Source organism: Mycteria americana, chromosome Z (genome assembly GCF_035582795.1).
Source record: "Mycteria americana isolate JAX WOST 10 ecotype Jacksonville Zoo and Gardens chromosome Z, USCA_MyAme_1.0, whole genome shotgun sequence".
Taxonomy (NCBI): domain Eukaryota; kingdom Metazoa; phylum Chordata; class Aves; order Ciconiiformes; family Ciconiidae; genus Mycteria; species Mycteria americana.
The window spans coordinates 59,441,692-59,462,773 of record NC_134396.1 but is presented as its reverse complement, the minus strand read 5'-3'; the positions used below and the strand labels follow the sequence as shown (position 1 = coordinate 59,462,773).

The 21,082-nt window shown below is 35.1% G+C and overlaps 1 protein-coding gene across 5 annotated transcripts in view; it reads right to left on the bottom strand.

Annotated features, from left to right (window-relative positions):
- Window positions 1-1,064: 1,064 nt before the first annotated feature.
- CEP120 (centrosomal protein 120) overlaps window positions 1,065-21,082 on the bottom strand; it is a 41,803-nt gene continuing 21,785 nt past the window's right edge. For 4 of the 5 annotated variants that reach the window (XM_075527134.1, XM_075527133.1, XM_075527136.1 and 1 more), the window contains 5 exons: window positions 19,771-19,932; window positions 16,076-16,198; window positions 14,503-14,601; window positions 4,172-4,317; window positions 1,065-3,477 (listed from right to left, as the gene is read on the bottom strand). In XM_075527134.1, the coding sequence (XP_075383249.1) occupies window positions 3,237-3,477; window positions 4,172-4,317; window positions 14,503-14,601; window positions 16,076-16,198; window positions 19,771-19,932 (771 nt within the window). In that variant the 3' untranslated portion in view covers window positions 1,065-3,236. Of the gene's footprint in view, window positions 3,478-4,171; window positions 4,318-10,255; window positions 10,330-14,502; window positions 14,602-16,075; window positions 16,199-19,770; window positions 19,933-21,082 lie in introns of those variants that run through there. The other variant, XR_012779007.1, reaches the window with a different exon arrangement.

The window sequence follows — 21,082 nt, the reverse complement described above, 5'->3', positions numbered from 1 at the left end:
GAGACAGGAGGGGATCCGCTGGCTGAAGATTATCATAAAAAAGAACAGTGTTTCTAAATACCCATATTTTTAGATGGGCTAAAGCTTTTACTTTAAAAGACTGGATTGGACAAATACAGACTATAATCAAAATTTCCTTATCCAAAGCCAACTGCAAGTTCTGGGCCTGAATTGTTAAGACAGACGAAAGCTGGAATTGATTTGGCCATAGAACAGCCCCCCTCACCACCCCCTGCCCCCATTTACTAATTTTTATGGGCATTTGGGTTCACAGAAACATATTGGTAAGAGTACTTGTTTTGAAATAATACCATCAACTTCCCTAGTGAAATCTGGGTGCACTAAAATCAATAGCAGGAGTTTGCCAGAATGCCAGGAGGACCTAGCTGGTCCTCCTCTTCCCGCTCCCTTTTCTAAGGCGTACGGAACAAGGACTGAACCCGTAAACAGGGGTTTCATTTCCAGCAGTCTTTTTATGCTGGGTAAATTAAAATGAGCTCAGTATCTCATGCATCTGTTTCAAATGGCGTTTCTTTTGCCATGAAGAGAGATTAAGATAAAAATTTTAAGAGATTTTTGATTAAAAAGTGGTATTTGGTCTTTCCACTGAATAGCTATAACTTTTAAAAAGGCTTTGAGGCAATAAAAAGGCAAATGGAACCCAACATAAAAATATTTTAAAAAAAAAGGGTAATATTGAGCTCATCTCTGCTATACATATCTACTACAAATATTGGTATTTTCTAGAGTACTACAGACTGAAGCACATAGCCAAATTGTGCTGGAAAAAAATGAAATTGAAACATTAAGCTTAAAGTATAATTCATTTTCTCATTCTAAATACAATGAACAGAAAGGGTAATAACTATATAACAACACAAAAATGCTAAATAAGCTTTTGATAATCACAAAATTCATGCGTCTCATCTTGTAAGTAGTGATCTTTCAAATGACAAAATGGACCCAAATAACTTATCAGGCTTATAAATGTTTTAAAAAAATAAGTGTTCTACCTTTTATTTTACATAATACTTTGATTTACTAGAAAGAAAACTCATCCGAGTAGTTTCTTTTTAAACCCCACAGCAACATGACTGCTATTTTCGTAACAAGCCATGGAAGAGACTCAATTAGAAATTAAAAAGCGCAATTAACTTTGAAAGTGAACTTGTCAATTTTATGGATTCAAGCAACTAAAGACCATCATATTACCAGAAATAGTAAACGAAAAATTTTTGTTCAAATACATAGTCAAAGAGTAAACACAAATTCCTTAATACTTACTTAAAATTTGAATTTTATTTAATAAGTAACACACCTGAAAAGTCATAGGATACCAGTTCAAAAAAATCACCGGTTACAAAAATTTAGTCAACACAACCTTTGTGATCTTTAAGTCTAAGGCACCCTCCAGCGTTTGAAGAAGAAACTACACTTCTAGCAAGTGAGCAAGCATTTGAAGAAAAACTGCGTAAGTCTTCCTGTCAAGACAGAAGCTCCCGATTCATTTACAATAATTGCATACGATCATGCATCAGTGATATGACAAAGCCACGGTGTAAAAAACAAAATTGTAAGATTACTTTTCATGGATTTGTATTGGATTTATGAAGGTGTTATTTGCTTTGCTAGTGGAGAGGATCTCTTTAAGCACACTAATTTGAAAAACACAGTACAGTGTGCAGAGTATTACAAAAGCATTTCTTACGAAGTCTGATAAGTATTGATAAGTGATAATTCCTCACAGAATATGATCTCTACGTTTACATGGCTTCTTTAAAACTTTTCTAAGGAGCCTAAACTAATAGTTTATTTAAGAGCAGATAGGCCCATGGTAGGGAAGAGGAAAAACAATGCACCTAGAGGCAAAGCCAGATAAGATATTTAAAAAAAAATTATATAATTAATACCATACAAAACAGGAAGGCCACATGTAGAGAGCCATGTCCATGGAAGTTCACTGATTTTATGTAAAAAAAGGAATTTTTGCATTGATACCTTTGTTCATTCTAAAAGTAACAAACCCTAAGATGTCTTCAGTACTTGTCGTTCAAGTACTGAATGACATGTGTGCCTACAGGACAGCCAAAAATGCATATTGAAAGGACAGTGTTGTAAGTTAATGTTATTAGCTAGATCCACACAAATGATTTTAAAATTATTAAAATAGAAAGAAGGCTAGAAACCACAACTTTTTCAACTGTGATTATGCACAAGTTAACATTTCTTGTGGATTTTTCTTCTGGCATTTAACACCTTGAGACTGCACCCTGTTCATACTTCCACAATCAAACAAAACCTTACATACAATTTAAGTGGTAATTAGATAACATGCTTTGAAATATATGTTAGGTAACTGCAAAGTGGTTAGGTCTTGATTAAGGAAAACATCTTTACTTAGAAAAGCTCTTGTTTTATGTATGTGTTCAGAATTTAAAGTGTGTAAATTCACTGAATTAGTGCTTCAAGTATCTTTCCTCATTAAGGGTGGATGTAAGAATGCATGCCTATTTCTGAACTAGGTCTTTACCCTCCTGGGTTCACCCTTACAGGCCTATGTGCAAAACCTCTAGAGCAATAAAGGGATTTTCATCCTGTACAGTCAGGCTAGTTACTTAATAATTGATTGAGTGTCAGTTTCATATGGTTTGAGTCTTTCCTCCCCTCAAAACCTTGTAGTCTTATTTTCTACAGAGCTTAGTTATCTTAACTACAGTTGGAGAAGCCAAAATTGATCACCTTATGATTTAGTAAAAAAAAGTGACATTTGGTTGGTGCTGCACTTCAGTTCAGAATTAAAGAGTTCTGTCACGGAAAACAGCTGATATCACTTTCCCTAGCATAGCTTAAGACATCTTTTTAAAAATGGAAAGAAATTATGACAATATTGACCAAGAATCTTAGAATGAGTATTAAAAATATTACAAATAAACCTAGCCAGGGTGATGCAAAAAGAGGTAGAAAACATTTCAGAAGAAAGTACACAAGATATGTATATTTACATATATATATACATACGAGTATAAAAAACATTAAAAAACAGCCATTGCTCCCATAAAACTTACAACTGTGCTTAACTTCACGTGTTCCAAATATTTACATTGACTTCAAAAGGAGCTAATAGGGTGCAAAATTAAGCATGACCTTACATATTTTGCAGAGTAAGTAGTACACGTTTATAAAAATCACTCGCTCTGTTCAAATTTTGGCTCTTTTTAACAACTTTTTGTATGCTTTTATTTAGTGATGTTCCTTTTTGCAATAGCTTCTCTGATTTGACGATCAAGTTCACTTACAATATGGTCTTCATGATTATATACTCCTGTTCTCAACAGGGTATCCCTCTCTTCTATCAGACGAGACAGATAATCATCCATGTTTTCATTTAATTTTCTAGAATGAAGACTATCCACTCTACCAGAAGAATTATCTCGAACATCCTGCAATTGCTTTCTCTCTTCTTCTTGTAGCTTTAGCCTGATGTTGATAAAATGGAAAGAATCAGAGGGTGAGCCATATTAAAAACCACTCTGATTATTTTCATATTAAGTTTTTAAGTTATTTATCTACTGAAGCAGTTAGTAAAATAAAGAAATCTATAAAAGGTAACAAATCCACTCGCTATGAAAAAACAACTATAAGTAAAAGAAATGTTAATATAATACTTAAATTCTAACAATACCTTTTATATATACGTATGTAACTATAATACCTGCTACCAAGGCTCCTATTTTGATAATGCAAACAGCACTCAAAAGGGTTCAACATACAGAACTATTGCAGACAGTTTCTGGAGGATAACATCAAACAGATTTAAAATTTTAATGTATTCAAAATATGAATGTACATGCCTCTTTTCTTAATGCAGCAGTTATCCTTAGAACTGAAGGTTTAAAATACAAAAAAGCCTGGTGCTGTACAACTATGACCATAACAGAAAAAAACAGGGTACAGTGGCCTTAAACATGGATTTCCTATACTGCAATACTACTGCATTTTATAAATGTGCAATCTTTACCTAAGGGACACTAAACTGTGTTCTTTCTGTGGACTGACAGCCAATTATAATCTTGATTTAACTGAACCTTCCCCTGTTTTGAGGCAGATGGCAAGAAGGGGTGGGGAAGGTGGGCAGGGGGGGAGAAGAGGAATCTTACAAATGCTTTTATACCTGTTAAGTTCATTTCTGATATCCTCCAGCTCTTGTCGGTCTGTTTTCCCCAGCTCTTTTTCTTCTGCTGCCAAATAGCGCAACCTCATGTGTTCCAACTCTTGTTGCTGCTTTTTAAGGTGAGCCATTGCATTTTCTTGTTCACGCTAATGTGGGAAGAGGTGAAGACATAACTCAGTTGACTACATGATTACACGTAAAAGTGCTAATTATAGTGACATAAGCAAAACTTCAGCAATGAAGTCATGACAATTAACTCTCCAGCAGTATTAGAAATGCAGGAGTTAAACAGAATGTCTTAGCTGTTGATTATCTATAATGTAGTAAGACCAGTGACTATTACAATTGCAGTAAAACTATCTAGGCTGGACCAGCTGAAACCCAGTCACAGACATCTTCCCATTAACAAAATCGCAAAAATGTTAAAACCCTCTTATAAACTCTGGCTTAAGCCGGTAAATGTAAAAACTTATGCTTGTGGAACTGCTCAAGATACTGAGATTTATTCCTTCGCTACACGGTATTTTAACTTTTTTTGAGAAATAAAACCCAGAAAAATGCTAAATAGCTGCAGGGAACTTCCATCATCAGCCCCATAGTGCCTAGTGTCAAAGCTTCAAAAATTACTTTTTGAAATTCCAATTCCTGGTTAAAAAATAAGCCTTGAAAACAAAACTCTGGTGAGGTTTCCTTTTACATTTGTCTAGCTTTAGGTGAAACTGTAGATAACTTATTTTGTGGATTTAATCCAATTAATCTAGCCATTCTAAAAGTTTACTTGTTTCTACTTCTTTTTTAAGCTCTACACAGACACCGTAACAAAGCTAGGGTTTGCGTCCACTACCACTTTGTGACATTAAAGTGTCTTCATGAGAAGTGTGGTCCTTTCTCCACTTGTTTTCCTCCCAGTCATTTTCCACTTGACCTTGTGCACTAACTCAATACAGTCAGTCTTACACTCTGAATAAGACAGAAGACCTGAGGTAAAATGGCATTTCTTCCTGTAGTTAAAAAATAAGGCAGGAGGTTACACAAACATCCTGGATCTAGACATATTGTGAAGTGCAAGGTTACCTTTGTAATTTTGACATTGCTTTCATCTGAAATATTTGATTGTTAATACAATCAGTTTTATATTTATTATAGGGGTAAAAAAGATAATTTTTTTTGATGCGTGAGCATATTCATTATACAGTCAACTTAATAATATTTGGAACAGTCTAGTCAGGCAGTTTCCTCAATCTCAGTTCCCAGCATCTTAAGCATTCCCTGCTGATGATCAATAAGTGGTAGGAAAATCTGAATTTCACAAGGGATTGGTATAAACAAAGACTCTAACTGTTAATGTGAACAGGCAATGCAATACAGAAATACTTGACAAGAAATCATAGCATGTATGTAACCCCAAAGTACTTTATTTTTATACGAAAGCCAATACATCGGCCAGGTAAATTAAATGTTAGAACTGCAGTGAGACAGGCCAAAAAGCCTGAAGAACAACTTGCTAAAGGGACACATACTAATAATAAAACCAGAAGCAGGAATCCTACCAAAGAGTCTACAGCTGATACATGACTGAAGTATGAAAAAAGCACTTGGGGAAGATAAGGCCATAGTCTTTCCTCCCCCAACAAGAGTTCCTTGCAGAAGAACATTCCCATGTGAGAGGCACCCTTTTTTATGTGGGACAGGTTTGAAGAACAGTCTCAGTCTGAAGTAGAATAGATTTTAGAACAGGAATCTACAAATACATATAGCAAATATAGTCACTACAGCCAGCTGATATTTATCCAAGAGTTTGAGAGTACTAGGGAAATTCAAACACAAAGTCACAAGACTAACTGGAGGTGTAATGTGTCACTTCAATTGGTGTTGACACCACAGGAATAACTATTTCCCCTTTTTTTATTTTCTTCTTTCTTTAAACAGAGACCTTAGGAATACCAGGACTTACTTCCACAGTGGCCAAATTAGCTGAAACCATAACAAAACCCAAAACTGACAGGATGTATGGGTACACCCGGAATAATGAATCCAGCTTTTGTAGACAAGTCACACTTCTAACTAGTCCTAAAAAACCCCCCAAGAAACAACAAAACACCACACCAAAGAAACGACCTACAACCAAACACAAAACTAAGCTGTCATGGAGTAAGTCCTCTCAGATTACTCAGGGTTTAGAAAACCAGAAAAAGGATAGAAATTGATCATTTCCACAATAACAAGAAAGTAACAGTGGACTCCACAAGAATCTACTCTGACTTCCTCATTTAAAAATATATCATTCTGGAATAGCAGTTTGCTGCCAATACAAAATTATTCAGTAGGGAAAGGGTGGATGTGAAAGAGTAGGATATTATGGGGGCAAAAATATGAATTAGTTTGAAAAGGAAACAGATAAATTAAGAATACATTCACTGATGTCCGTTAAACACGACAGCCTGAATGCAACCACTGGCTCATGATGTACTTAACTAACTGACTCAGGGCAGCTGGAGGATATTAAAAGATATGCAAGCCTCGTTTCTAGATCTTGTGCATCTCCTTCTGGCCTCTGTATGGGCTAGACTGCTATGTCACATCAGTTGGCCAGTTTGGTTTTTTTCCACCCACCCAATGAAAAGCACTGGCTGAAAGTCAAAACTAGGTAAATTCCAACTAGAGACATGATTCAAGTTATCAAAACAGTGGAAATTAATCACTTAATACACCAAACATGTTAGGATCTACTTAATCACAGAATGTTCTGAATTAAGATAGATATTTGCATTTTAAAGAATGCTACAGAGCAAGCATTACTGTGAAGTATTTAACAAGGAAGAGACAGAGGGTGGCGCTTTTTTTTTTTTAAATGAAGTCCCAACGAATATCACATTGGTATTCTCTGGTTTCCAAATATCTAGATAGGCAACCGCATCTAGACAGTAAAGCCAAATTTCAAGTATACAATAGGCTATGAGGAGGAATGGAATTATCTTAACTGTTTTGATAGCTGGATTTATCTTGAGTTGTTTGCTTTGCTAAATGCAGGTAGTAAGATAAAATGCTCAGCATGATCTAGGCTCAAATAGGTTGGTATAAAAACAGTACAATTTAACTTACAGTACAAGTAAATAAATGGACAGCAAATGTGATTATCTCAATTACCCAAAATCTAGAAGCATGAGGACAGGCTAGTTATTTACTTCTTTGAGACCATCACTATTCTTGGTGTTCTCAGATCTCCTCAGTTAAATCCTTTTCAAAATGAAACATGTGAAAATATTGCTGTGTTTCAGAAAAAAAAAAGTTGAGGTTAATACCTTAAGGCAAACATGAGACCTAAAATTTCAAGTACGTTAAATCTCCTTTGTGAAGTTCTATTTAGCCTAAGGAGAGGAGTTGTTGCCCTGTACATGTAGAACAAGTCTAGAAATTTCTACTTGTCTGTCCCTACAGGTAAAGAATCCAGTAATTCGGTCTGGTGACTAGCTACTTTTCCTGATTAGGCGACAAGTCTACAGAAACTTGCATTACATATCCTTGTAGTAGATACAGTACAGCCTGCATATCCAAGTTCTGGTTTTGGAATTAGTCTAGTACAACCTGGTTTTCCTGTTGACATTACCTAACAGTGGTAAGAGTCTTGGAGGCCACACAGTGAATTATATAACAATGCAGTTTACAAGCAAACTGCTTCATCTGTAGAAAAAAAAAACCCTCATTACTGTGGTGGATGAGGCTGACATCTTCCTTTTAGATGATGTCAAAACCATAAATCTTTTACGGAAGAGAGGACTTCTAACTGCCATTATCTCCTTTTCTAGCCTTTTTACTTACATTGATTTGTAGATATGATTAGCTTCAGTCCAATGCATTGTTGCAGATGGTGAGGAAAGGATTAACTTTGGCAAAAAAAAATCTCCTTGCTCTGCAGTTCAGTTTATTCATGCTCTAATTGTCCCATTTTAAACTAGGACTACTGTCATGGCAAGCTGGGGTATTAATGTAAGTCTGTCAAATGTGTGTATCTCAGTAATTCTATGAGAGAATTTTTTTGGAAGGTATCTTGGGCAAACATCATGTGAAAACCAAATACTGAAAAACTAATGCAAAACAGAGTAGCACTTATTACTAGCACAGGAAGACTTTAACACACCAGCAGAAAATGACATCCCTTGCTACTACTGAAACATTATAGTAAGGCATGCAATACGCACAAATCAAATAGCTATGACTACACTGAATAGAAGTCTTCTAATCCAGTCCTTCAGCTTGTGGAGTGTATTACTCGGATCTATAAGGAAAGATTTTGAAAGTGTTCTTACAGTTGCAGCTTCAGAGGAAACACATAGCTGTGTGCTGGCCATAAGAAGCACATGGGAGCGCAAGTTTTATGACAAGTAGATATGTTACTATTTGAGGCAGGAAAGTCAATGATCCAGAGGTTTCTGCTGTTCAGCAACATGCGCACAATGGCAAGCCGATAGCAAAAAAGGCATTTTAAACAAACTCAAAGAAAAAGTATACATTAGAAGAAGTACGTATACCGAAGGTTAATAGAACAAAGTCCAAAGCTCAATCAAGCCAGGAAGAAGACAGAATATTCCTAATGCTTTCCTATTGATCAGAAGGGATCTCATTTAATACCTTGGTCCTTTATGCCCTCACTGAATTAGTTTGTTTCAGAACCATAATTTTTTTATTAAGAAACATCTTTAGTGATGTTTAATAAAACTAAGAAAAGGACAAAAGGGAGAATGATGCAAAAGCCAAGGAGAGATGTAAGAAAAGCAAGGCTTTCCTGAAGAATCCTTTGTTCAGTTCCTGTTCTTTTTGATGTTTTTCTCTGGGTAAAATGTTTATGAAAAAAAGAATATAAAAGTCAGTGTCACTAGTGAGCATGCTCGTTGCTCAGGATAATATCCCTAGATTTGCAGGGAAGTAAGTTTGAATACAGAGAGTGCTAAGTTCTCCTTTTCTCCATAGAGGAGAAAAACTGTTATCATTACATTTGTCTCCAAGTTAACATTGGGTAGGACTTCCTTTCAGATACACGTGATTAGAAATTTGATTACTAATACAATTGTGATGTAAACATGACAAATATTTGGCATTTCCTTGTTTGGGAGGGGTGAGGTTAAAGATGAGATTAATTTTAGTCCTGTAACAGTGAAAGTCAAGAATTTCTGTAGCGTGCCATGCCATGACCCTCAATAATGACATTTAAGTACAATAATATTAAAAAAAAAAAAATCAGCATTTTCTGCGGCAAGATTTCCCTAGCACGAAATGTCCGGTTTGGAAAAAAGTCCGATTTGGAAAAGTTCAATTTGGACAGTCCAATTTGGAAAAAAGACATGAAAGTCAGAAGAGATTTTGCAGATTCTATGATGGATCCTGTGTGTAATTTAAGTTATGCTCTTCCTACTCTGTGATTTTCAAATGTCTTTCCCAACATTAGTTGTTGACTCCTTTAAAAGTCTGTCATAACAATTTGTAGGGTGCATAACAGCAAACTTGCTCTATGTATACCATTCAGAGCAGAGCAACAGAAACCCATTTCCTAATAATCCATCAATACAAGAAGAGCGCAAAGGATTTACAACAGTTGTTTGCTAAGAAGTGAGGCATGCTGATTTTGAATTAATTTATACACAATTTTGTTATGATATGTTGAGGGACCATAAAAAGACTGCCTTTTGTTACAATGAAAGAGAAGGAAGGATTTCTTATTCATCACAGTAATGAAACTGGTGCCACTTTATCAGAGACATTCAGGTATTAAATCCACTTTTTCCACCACAGTTTAAAAATGCATTGGGCAACAAGCACTTTTTTTTTTTAAACCAGAGAAGGAACTGAACTCTAGTGCATAGTAGTACTTGAAATGTAGCAGATTTTACTGTGAGTTCTTCCACAGTGAAAAAATAATATAACACTTCTGCACATTTATGGTACTAATAAAGCAAAGTCCAGCATTTCTAAACCCACTTGTAACATCTTCATTTTATTTCATGTATACTTAGTTTTTAAGTTATAATTGAATACAAAGTATTTTTTAAGTATACCTCAGTGCACACAAATTTATACATACATACTCACACGCTTAAAATTCTCAGTCAAGACTTTCTGACATACTTCACATTTCCAACGAGAACATGCTCCTATAATATATCCTGAAATAAGGAACATTTCAGATTTATTGCCAACTGCTTATTGTAGCCAGTGAGGCTGTTTTAAGCCTCAGTAAGAACTATCAGAATTTTAAATTTCAAAAACTTTTAGAATTTTACATTTTAAAATTTTGGGTAAGGGAACACTCCAGAATCATCAGCTGCTGGAGTAAAGGCAGCTTCGTGGATAGCAGATAAGACCCACTAGAAACTCAGAACACTTGGAAACTTTACTCTTGCATCACCACCTAGGCAGCCACAGATGAACCAAGAGTATCATGTGCAAATTACCCTGAAAATTGTTTTTGCAATATACTCTTAGGTGGCCCAGGTACCTTCTCCTCCAGTACTTTCTCAGCACTGCTAGTCATGCTATTCCTTTTGCTCATTTTCTTTCCTTTTCCCCCTAAGTAAAGCTTATCACCAATATTCCTTTCTCTTATTAATTAGATATTTTGCCATCCTCCTCTTACCTCCCCATAAACAAAATGAATTCAATCCAAACAAAGCCATATACTAGTTATCAGACCATTTACTTCCACGTTTTACTACTTTTCTTCATTAGTTTGCACCTCGAAAGTAGTGCTTGAGACATGGAACACTGTTTTAGGAGCTTCAGTGGTGGGAACTTCAATCATGTTTTGAAACGTATGGTACTACAGGAATATCAGCATTAAATAAAAATTAACTGGTAATAAAAAACCCTCAAAATTTCAATTATAATCAGATCATAAAAGAATCTCTGTATGCCGCCAGGTGCTCTAGTTAAGAGGCTCTTCAATCAAGGAAGCACAATCTTTATTTTGCCATAGCTGCCTATAAATCCAAAAGGGAGATGTAAACATACATACACTAGACTAAACAATGGCTAAATAGCAGCCACTATTCACTCTCCCACTCACACATACCATGCAAGTCTGTGGGAAAAACTTACGATTGAAGCTAAGGAACTCAAGTAAAGTTTTCTGAAAATAACCCAGAGCTGACAAGTCAGTAGGAGGGCCTGGATGGTTTCAAGACACAGTTTTTAACCAAGACTTGGACCTCCAACTGGTTTTTTTTTTGTGTGTGTGTGCTTTTTTTTAAACAAAGATTTACATCCCATCCTGGCTAAATTACTTATAAATTAATCAAATTAATTACTGAGTGGATAAGCAAGACACTGGACAAGATAAAGTGAATGTCAGCCAGCAAATACAGTCTATGTTGTTTTAAATAAATGCATCAGTGCTGGTTTTAACAGCACTGTAGAGCACAAACACATTAAAAGACTCAAAAAATATTTCTCCCAGAACACTGAATAATGTATGCATGTACATTTTGAGATTTTGGTTTTCTAGATTATAACAGATTATCAACTGCTGAAAATGACATTTCTGCCAGCTTTGATTTCTGTTTTGATACATTGTTTCTTGCACTCAGGCACTGAATTTAGCATCTAAGATCTCTGTAAGCAGGTATGCAATTTTGTGTAAATGGTTTGATTGCCCTTAGAAATAATGCTCACATACATAAAAACTATGGAAGTCTCATTTGTGTAGCATTGAGATCTCCCAGTCAGCAAACTCTGAAAGACAGTTTTTGAAACCTCTGGAAATGATAAAGTCTACCTGGGTGCATAGATACATAGCTAACTTGTTCACATTTTTAAATTCCTAAAGCTGAACAGCGGTATAATAAATGAAGTATTAATACAAGTTACACTGAGTAACAAAGAGGGAAGAAAAGTAAGCTGGGTGACGTTTGTTTTCAGTCAGCTTTACAAACTGTGTTTAAATTCAGCTAATTTCTGTATTTTGTTAAGCACAGGTAAGCACGATGTATATGTGTCCTCAGGTACTATAGATCTTTTTTTTGTTACCACTGGCACTGTGTTTAGCATTCAAAATCCTAGACATGGAGAAGTTCAGAGCATTTTCTATTAACAGTCCCATACTTTTCTAAGTTATGTAGTGCATATCATATTCTGCAAAATATAAAACCATCACAGATGTGTGCTAAGAACTCGTTCCAAAGTAAAAGGAAACTTTTTAATTAAGGAAACATTGACTTTTATGGTTGCAAATCAGAAGAGCATTTTACTAAATGCTTAGCCTGTAGATTATGCTTCTTTAATTCACAAATTGACTGTACTAGGTCACCTTTGAGTAATGGAAATCTCTGTTTAAACATTTTTTTGGCAATGGGCACAAAGCATTAGATCTCATTTCCAAGACTTACCAGCTGGGTTTTGTCATTAACATTTATTAACAATCTAAGATATGGCTTTCAGCGTCTAATCCTCACTACACAAATGTTTTGTATAGTTCTCTAGAGAGCTTTGGTGTGACAAATTACTGGCACAGATTACAGCCCTGTGGCTATTCACCAGAGGCAATGCAAAATTAACATGGTACTAATCCAATTTAAACAAGAAATTGGTCAAACTATGCACAATTGCACAAATCATCTGAACTAAAGCAAATCTAGAATTCCTGAAGCAACAGTTTCCAAATTTATATTTAAAACAGAGTAAATGGGTTTTGATCAGCTCTGCTTCAACTTTTATTTGGCTCTTTAAAGTCACTTAAATCCTTTATCAATAGACTAAGCATAAGATGAAGCACAGGAGTATAAAAACCACAAGAAACTTCTTTGAAAGGGTTTGTTCTGTAGTAGAAAAGTTTTACGTATTCACTGTACATGCCAGCTTATTTTATGGTTCAGACTTTCAGCAAGAGGGTCAGCTGAAACCATCTACATATGTTACTAAATACATATCGTCAGATCTATGGTGATGAAATTTATAATAAAAACCTGATAGTGATATACACTAGTGTTAATCTGGCAAGCAAGAATCTCCTCTTTTATTCTACAGGAATTTTTAAATATGGCAGTAAGAAAAAATAGCCTGGACATTTCATGGCTGCTGAAGAGATCTTAATCAGAAAGAAGATTTATATTATTCCTTCTATCATCTTGTCAAGCATAGATGTTGCAGAAATTGGAGATGAGAATTCATGACTCCTTTTATCACTAGGCAAAAAAGGACCAGTTTGAAGACAGCAAATACAGATGAGTTTTTAATTATTAATAGTGATTACACAGCACGTCGACTCTCTTGAAAGAGAAATACAGATTAAAAAAGGTAATTATCGATTAGGAGAGGGTGGGCTTAGCTTCTCATTCTCCAAAGACTGAATACTCTAGCAGTAGGAATGAAGTAGGAACTATAATCCTTAAAAAAACCAAACCAAACACACAAACCACTTTTCCTCAAGCAGGGAGTAGGTGTGAAAACCAGGTAATACAAACCTTTTTACTAAACTGGAATTCTGAAGCTTTATGTGTGTGTCAAGGTTTGTTCAGTAACAGGGATTAATGATTTACTAATTTGTTTGTCAAGACCAATGGAAGTGCTTGCCACTCTTAAGTATACAGTTTAGCTAATGTTTACTGTAATTCATGAAAGGTGATGACAAAGCACACAGAGGCGTATGGATTCAGTGAGTATGAAGCTGCTACTCCTGCAAGTTTGGACAGAGTATTTTTAAGTCATATGTGTATGACTATATATACACACACACACACACACACACACACACACACACAAGAGCTCTGTTAAAACACAGAAGTAAAAAAAAAAAAAAAAAAAAGGCATGACATGAGTATGAGATTAGGATTTCCAAAAGTGGGAGAAAGAAGTTTCACTTCCATTTTAACTTTTCTGCAAGTTTACTTCATTTGACAGCATTCAGCAAACCTTAATCCACTGTTTCTAAAAGCTAAGATTTGTTTCTCATCTTTACTCTTCATTCATTTTACAATTAAAATACAGAACAGTTAGGACTGTAACTGACCAAGATGGTTGGGACAGGAACAGAGTATTTTCTCTGGAAGTACTGGCTGAGCATTATTGGGAATAAGATTAATGAAACTTTTCTTTTTTGAATCATGCCTCTTCTTAGCTATGCCAACCTTCTTTGTAGACCTGAGCCCTGGTCTTTCCTGAGTTCAATGTCAAACTGAAATCAGTTTTGCTGTTCTCATTTTTGTAAAAAGTGTAGTTCAGAGCTTTAATTTTGCAAAGACAAACACTAATAAAATGAAAACTGCCAGCAGTTAACAGTAACCATAAGCAGCTTCCAACACTACATTAACTTGGTTGTCTCATATGCCAAAAGAAAACCTGCATACCTGTTTTAACCTTGCAAGTTCTTTCAAAGCCCTTGTCCATTGTTGTTTGTAGTGGAGCTTTGACTTGGTAGCTGACTCCAACTTTCTTTCAAGTTCAACCTAAAAGCAATTAAAATCATATCAGCTGAAGCAATAACAGCAGTAACAATCACTGAAAGATGTATATATACAAAGGGTCTGGTTTAAGAAAAGTGTTTATGTAGTGTAACATACAACATCATCTAAAGCTGTTATATAATATAACATAAATATTATGGCACATGAACATTTTCTTGTTTAAAATATAGCCTTATTTTTATTAGATATCTGTCTATACAAAACCGAAAAGATTAGTTTTTAGCACTAAATCTGCTGAGGTAACCTTTAAATTTAAGATTCTCAAATTAGCAATCCCCCCCCCCCCCTTTTTTTTTTCAAAGTAAGATTATAAACACTAATTCAACAGAAACACTGATGGATAAATCCTGCCTTTAAAAGGTGTGCAGATTTTCTTCTTTCCTGCAGATGATGGAAGATATGTGCTACATTCTCTTCTCTGAAATAGACATCTGTTCAAACCATTCTTAAAAAATCTATGTATCTAGTGTGAATCTTTGATCTTACTATCTAAATAAATCTTTTGAAAATGTTACACACTAAAAAAAATTGCATTCTGTGCAAAAAAAATTTAGTATTAAAAGGCAAATGAAAAGTTATGAAGCACACAGAACACAGTAACCTGAAAAATGAAGAATTTTTAATTAACAACTCTGAGACAGTGGTATTTTCTTTTAATCAGACAAAAATTATTTACCATTAAATTTGTGAAGATCTTAAAGCACTGATTTTTTTTTTTTTAAATCTAACAAAAATAGGAAATCTAACAAAATATTTAAGCTAAAAGTTTAAAAAGTCTGTAGACACGGAAACATTTTTGAATCATTTGCTTGCATTATCAGAAGCTATTCAAGCATACAGTAACATGGATTGGCCATGTAACTGAGAATGCATTTTGTGCCAAGAAGCCTCGTCCAATTTTTTTCAGCATATCGGGTCAACAATTTGACTCAAACATCACAATAATTCTGAGCAAAAAAATGCCCATATCTGTGGTTTTAATTACACAAAACATCCTCTACTGAAGGCACGTATGGTTTCTAAGAAACCATATGTATGACAGTGATTCCATTCCACTGATAAGTAACACAATCTCTTTTCAGAAATACTTAATTAAAAAAACAATGCACATAACAGAATACAAGTCTAAGTTAATCCTCACAAGAAAGTCTTCATCTTTATTTAGTTCTATAAATAGAATGCTCAGTCCCCTGCATAAATCATGATGGCAGCAATTTAAATATACAGGTTAGGTTTTTTTCCTGCCTTAGCTTCTAACACTACCACTTCCTCTATAGAAATAAGGCCACTGTTGGCCGCCTTTGTGTCTGAATTTTTAAAGTCTGAAATAATTGTTGGAAAAAGTAAAACAAAATTGACAAATTAACCAGTTTATCATGCAAGATTATTCTGCATCTCCCTTATCAGTGAATGGACCATTGTGACAGTTTTTAAAGACTAGGAAAATCCAAGATACCTTTTCTAAAGTGAGAAGATTTATTTCTGATTGTAGCTGGATTTCTGGTTTGCTACTTTGCTGTTCTTTGTACTGCTGGAACTCCTTCTCCAAAATTTTATGCTTATTTTCTGCTTCATAGAGCTACATTAAAGATATCAAGATATAATGCAAGTTAGCAGAAAAACCCATTCACAGACAAAGAATTAGGTTACAGAACTTAAGTTACTCCTTAGTCCCTGGAACAAACATCTTGCTGTCAATTATCTGATATAAAACAGACACTGAAAGCTACACATTCATAATTAATGATTTCTTGATGATGGCATACAGCAATGTTTTAATAGGAAGAATTTTAAAGAGGATCTTTGCTCAGTACTGGAAAAAAAATAAGTCTGTCCTCATATACAGAAGATCAAGATTTATAAACATTGCTGTTCACATTTCTAAAACAACTTGCAGTAGAAACACAGAAAACAAAACTATTTAGATTTACACACATCTTTTAAAGAACGCCAACAGTGTTATCTACTATATGAAGTTTTATTACTTACTTAATTTCACCAGCATAACTTGTTTAGGAATGTCTGGAAGAGGAAACAAGTAATACTTTGTACAGCCAAATAATGATTTAGAAGAAAGGCTGAAGTAGAAAGACTTCAGTGACTAATGACTTAACGCTATGTACCTCTGCCCTCACTGTGTACTTCCACAGTTTTATGAAGATATTACAAAAAGAGAGCTTTGCTTTTTGTCTGAAAATGGGTAATTTGAAAAACAATGCCAATACACAATTACAAAGAAACTAAGCAAGTCAAATGTTTAACAGCTTTTTTCATTATACCATATTAAAAGTATTAAGAACTTTTTATAAGATGTTTTCTAAAAGTAGCTTACATTCTTCCTCTGTGAAATATTATTCAACTATAAATACCTTAATACACCTGACAGATCTGATGCATTCTATCACAGAATATGATCCCAAATGCTGCGCTTGTATTTATGTCCAACTAGTTAAGGCAAGTATTTCCATTAATTGTATCCAACAGTTTCAAATACTGTGTGAAAATCCTTCAGAGAATTCCTTTCTGTTTCAAAGCCTACAACTTCTTCTATTAGTACATATTTTAATTCTTTGGATCTCCTAATTGGGTCACCCCTATTTTTCCTCCAAAATTTTGCTTTTTGCATCTATTATTTTTACAGAATTGATGTAAGAAAGCAAACGTGCTTCCTAAGGAGCCATACAAAAACATAGTTCACTGCAGTTACTTTTCACATATAGCCAACTTTGACAAAAGATACCATTGTTTGTCACCTTTCCATTTTTACCAATTTATTCTTAAAGCAGACATACAGGCATGATGCCGATGACAGAGACAGTAACTAATTTCTTTAGCTATGAAAAATGCCAACTCTTCCTAGAACTTCTACAACACTGTTCAATTTCTTGTTTGGTTTCGAAAACACTTTCAAAAATTGAATTGCTCATGAGACCTCAGGTTGCGGACTGTTAGGGAACTGCATAAATCATACAAATAAAGCACAACTTCCTTATTCAGGAAGTAAGAGTGATGTTCTTCAAGGTGGATGCTTCAAGGATCTTCTCTTACGCATAGTAGGGCTTACCTCCAAACAAGTTAGATATTTAGAGAATTCTATAATTCAAATATGAAAATTGTGTATTGACAAATCTCCTTAAAAGGCCAGGAATAAGTCAAAGCATATGGTTCAGAACTATTATCATTTACTCCAGAACATTCCTTGTTAAAAAAACCAAAATGCACAAACAAAAAACCCACACCCAAAAAGGTAAAAAAAGAGGCCCATCAGAACTAGTGGCAACAGGAACTTTCTGCTTGTGCACATTACAAAGGGAACCACCCTACAGTGAGATTCCAAACCAAACACCCAGACCACGCCCAGCAAAGCAAAACAAAAAAAGCTTATCTTATGCAGCATATGTAGTAACAACCACCTCATATTGAAGCCTGAGAGAGGTTCAAAGTAGCAGGAAAAGCACAGAGCAAGACAGCCAGGATGATCAGTTGGAAGGAATGGCCTTCATACAAAGCAAGACAAAACATAGCAGGGCTTGCGTTTGGATGAGAGACAGCATGACAGACACCTAAACAATTAGGAATGGTATGTGGCACAGGCACTAAAGCATTCTTCATAATTATTAAGCAATGTGCTTCAAATGAACAAAAAGAAGTTTTTAAATATATAACACATAATTAAGTTTTAGAACTCACTGCCACAGGATGTTGCAATGCTAAAAATAGAAATACTTTTTAAAAGGGATCGGATGAGCTCATGAAGAATACTTTCACTGATGGATAGTAAATATGAAATGCTGCCTCTGGCTGAGGGTACACATCACTCTTGATGGTATTGCTGGATATACCAAAATTGTATTTTCTCTTCATCCCATTTCTTATTTTCTTGCCCTCTAAAACCAACCATTGCTGCAACAGAATGCTGAGCTAACTGGATCTTTGGTCTGATACAGTATGCCTGTTTTGAACAGGAAAAATAAAGTGATTGTGATGGTATTGCAACCTAGCTAAAAGAAGTCAGTGGGAGTCAATGAATTTGGAAGATGACTCCTAGGTGGTGGCATTTAGCTGCTTCAGCCCGAAGAACTATTGGCTATCTTGTCTGGACTCATACAGCATTGGTAGCTGCCAAGAACACATTTATGATGCAGAAGTGATCCACTTAACTACTTTGAAGTGGATTGCATTCTGCAGTTTCAAACTGCTCATCTCAATTCAATGATTGTTCAGTAGAATAGCCAAGATTAGCACCTTCTAGATTAGCAGCATTTTTTGTATTAGCTATATTTATGAAGTTCACTGTACTGTGGTTAACGTACACTGATGTGAAAAGTAGTTAATACCAGTGTTTAATACTGAACTAAAAAACCCAGCACAACTCTTCCTAATACAAAAATATGCCTTCAGCTGATACAGTTCTTCAATTAGTCAAAGCTATTATGGGATTATCACTATCACGTATCAGAAATGAAAAGCACCAAAGCAAGTAACTGATCTACATAAACTAAGTACTTTGGAAAACACTGATGCATTACTAAGATTTAATCTACTTGACAAATTGAGTCTCTAATATTGTAACTGCTCAAAAACGCTAGCACTAACTTTTAAAATTTTACAGTATGCTTTAACAATCAAGAAAAACCGCTAGGCTAGCCTTGTCCTTAGTGCAAAAGCTAGCTTACAGGACAAGAGTGTAGTCTAAATTTTCTCGGTTTAATTAAACTACTACTTTGAGAATAGCAGATCACAATATCAAAATAATCCCCCCCCCCCCCCCAATAAGGATACTAGAAACACTCTTTTGTAATGGAAGAATACAACGAACTGCATAGTCAAGCTACGTAGAAGTTAACTGCTAACAATTTATTAAGTTACTGAAATGTATACTGCTGTTCAGGTTCTTGTAATTGCAGTTTGATTTTCAGTGTTGAAAAAAAAAAAAATTATAACCACTGCATTGCAAACTGGCCCTACTACTGAGCAAGACTGACAGAGGTAGATCTCAGCATGTAGATCACTAAACAACAGAGATAAAGTGTTTATTACAAAGTTCCCTGAATGCGCTTGCCTCAAAATCATTGCTCAACTTAGTATACTTATTCTAAAAAATGCTTACTTAAACTAAATGGTTGACACAGAAAATGTAAGTGTACTTACCTGCTGCTGTAAGCGAAGCTTGTCTTCTTCCAGCTGTTTGATTTTTGACCTTTCTAGCTCAACCTGGTGTGCACATTCTTCTCTGGCTCGCCGCACAGAGTCCTGTAGCTCCTGCAGATTTCTTTCATGCTCTGCCTGCAACTCCTTCTTTACTCTTTGAAGCTTAAAAGTGAAACACATTTATATTAAACCATAGGTGCAAGATCTTTATTTTAAGAATCTCTTACAACTGTTACTACTATTGACAGAAAAAACTGTTATTCATTTTAGAAATTAAACAATAGAAATGCCATTGTTATCTACATGTTTGCTATACACTCTTTTATTGGCTTTCAGTTTAACTAATGACCTGCAAATTACTATATATTTGGGCTACAAATATACTCTTGCTTGACTTGTAAAAATGGAGCTATCTATATCTCTATTGTACTTTCTACATGGGATTGCTAAACGCAAATTTTATATCCACCTTTCTACTATAAACTAAAAAGCTAAATATACCCCTTCACTGCAGAAACCATGAAGTCACAGCTACAGCCGAGATGCCTTTAGATCAGTAAGACTGCACTCTTCAAACTGAGCATATTGAGAGAATTTCTCATTGAGCTAAACAGGAAAACAGTCCTTGACATGTTTGAACTTTTAGAAAGATGTTACTGGCTCAGATAACTGCTAGCTGAATAGAAACTTCTCCAAACGGCCCATTTCTCAAACTGTGCAATTGCTAAATGAACCCTACATCATCTTGTCTAGATGCTTTTGGAATCCACTGATTTTTATTATCTCTAAACCCTTAGGTCAGAATCTCATGAAATTTAGAGCAAGTTTTGAGACAAATATGTGTAAGACTCAAAAGAAATACTTTTACTCAGACTGAAATGCGTTTGGCCAAACCTAATCACCAGATTTTTTGCATAGATGTTAAAGGTAAAGTCAAACATTATTTACAGCACAAACTGCATCTTGAGGTATATAGAGAGCCTGAGTACAGTACAGGACACAGGCTCAACAGTCCCTGTGTTGAGACCTTTCTTAACTTTGTTCACAAGCACAGGAGGGATTAATATGATAAAAAGATTAATCACAGCTACAGGAGGAAATGGAGAGTTTGTTGGAATGCTAGATCACCATAGCAGTTTACCTATATAATTGTGAGTTTTTTCTGAAGTACAAAAATAGGCAGTTTATTTTCTTTCATTCTCTTTTCATATAACTAGCTTCCCTGAGGACTCGCCGCACCCCATTTCCTCATCTTGGGGGTATTCAGTGAGATCTAGAAACAGTGGTAGCTATTGGTTTCTCCTGCATCTTC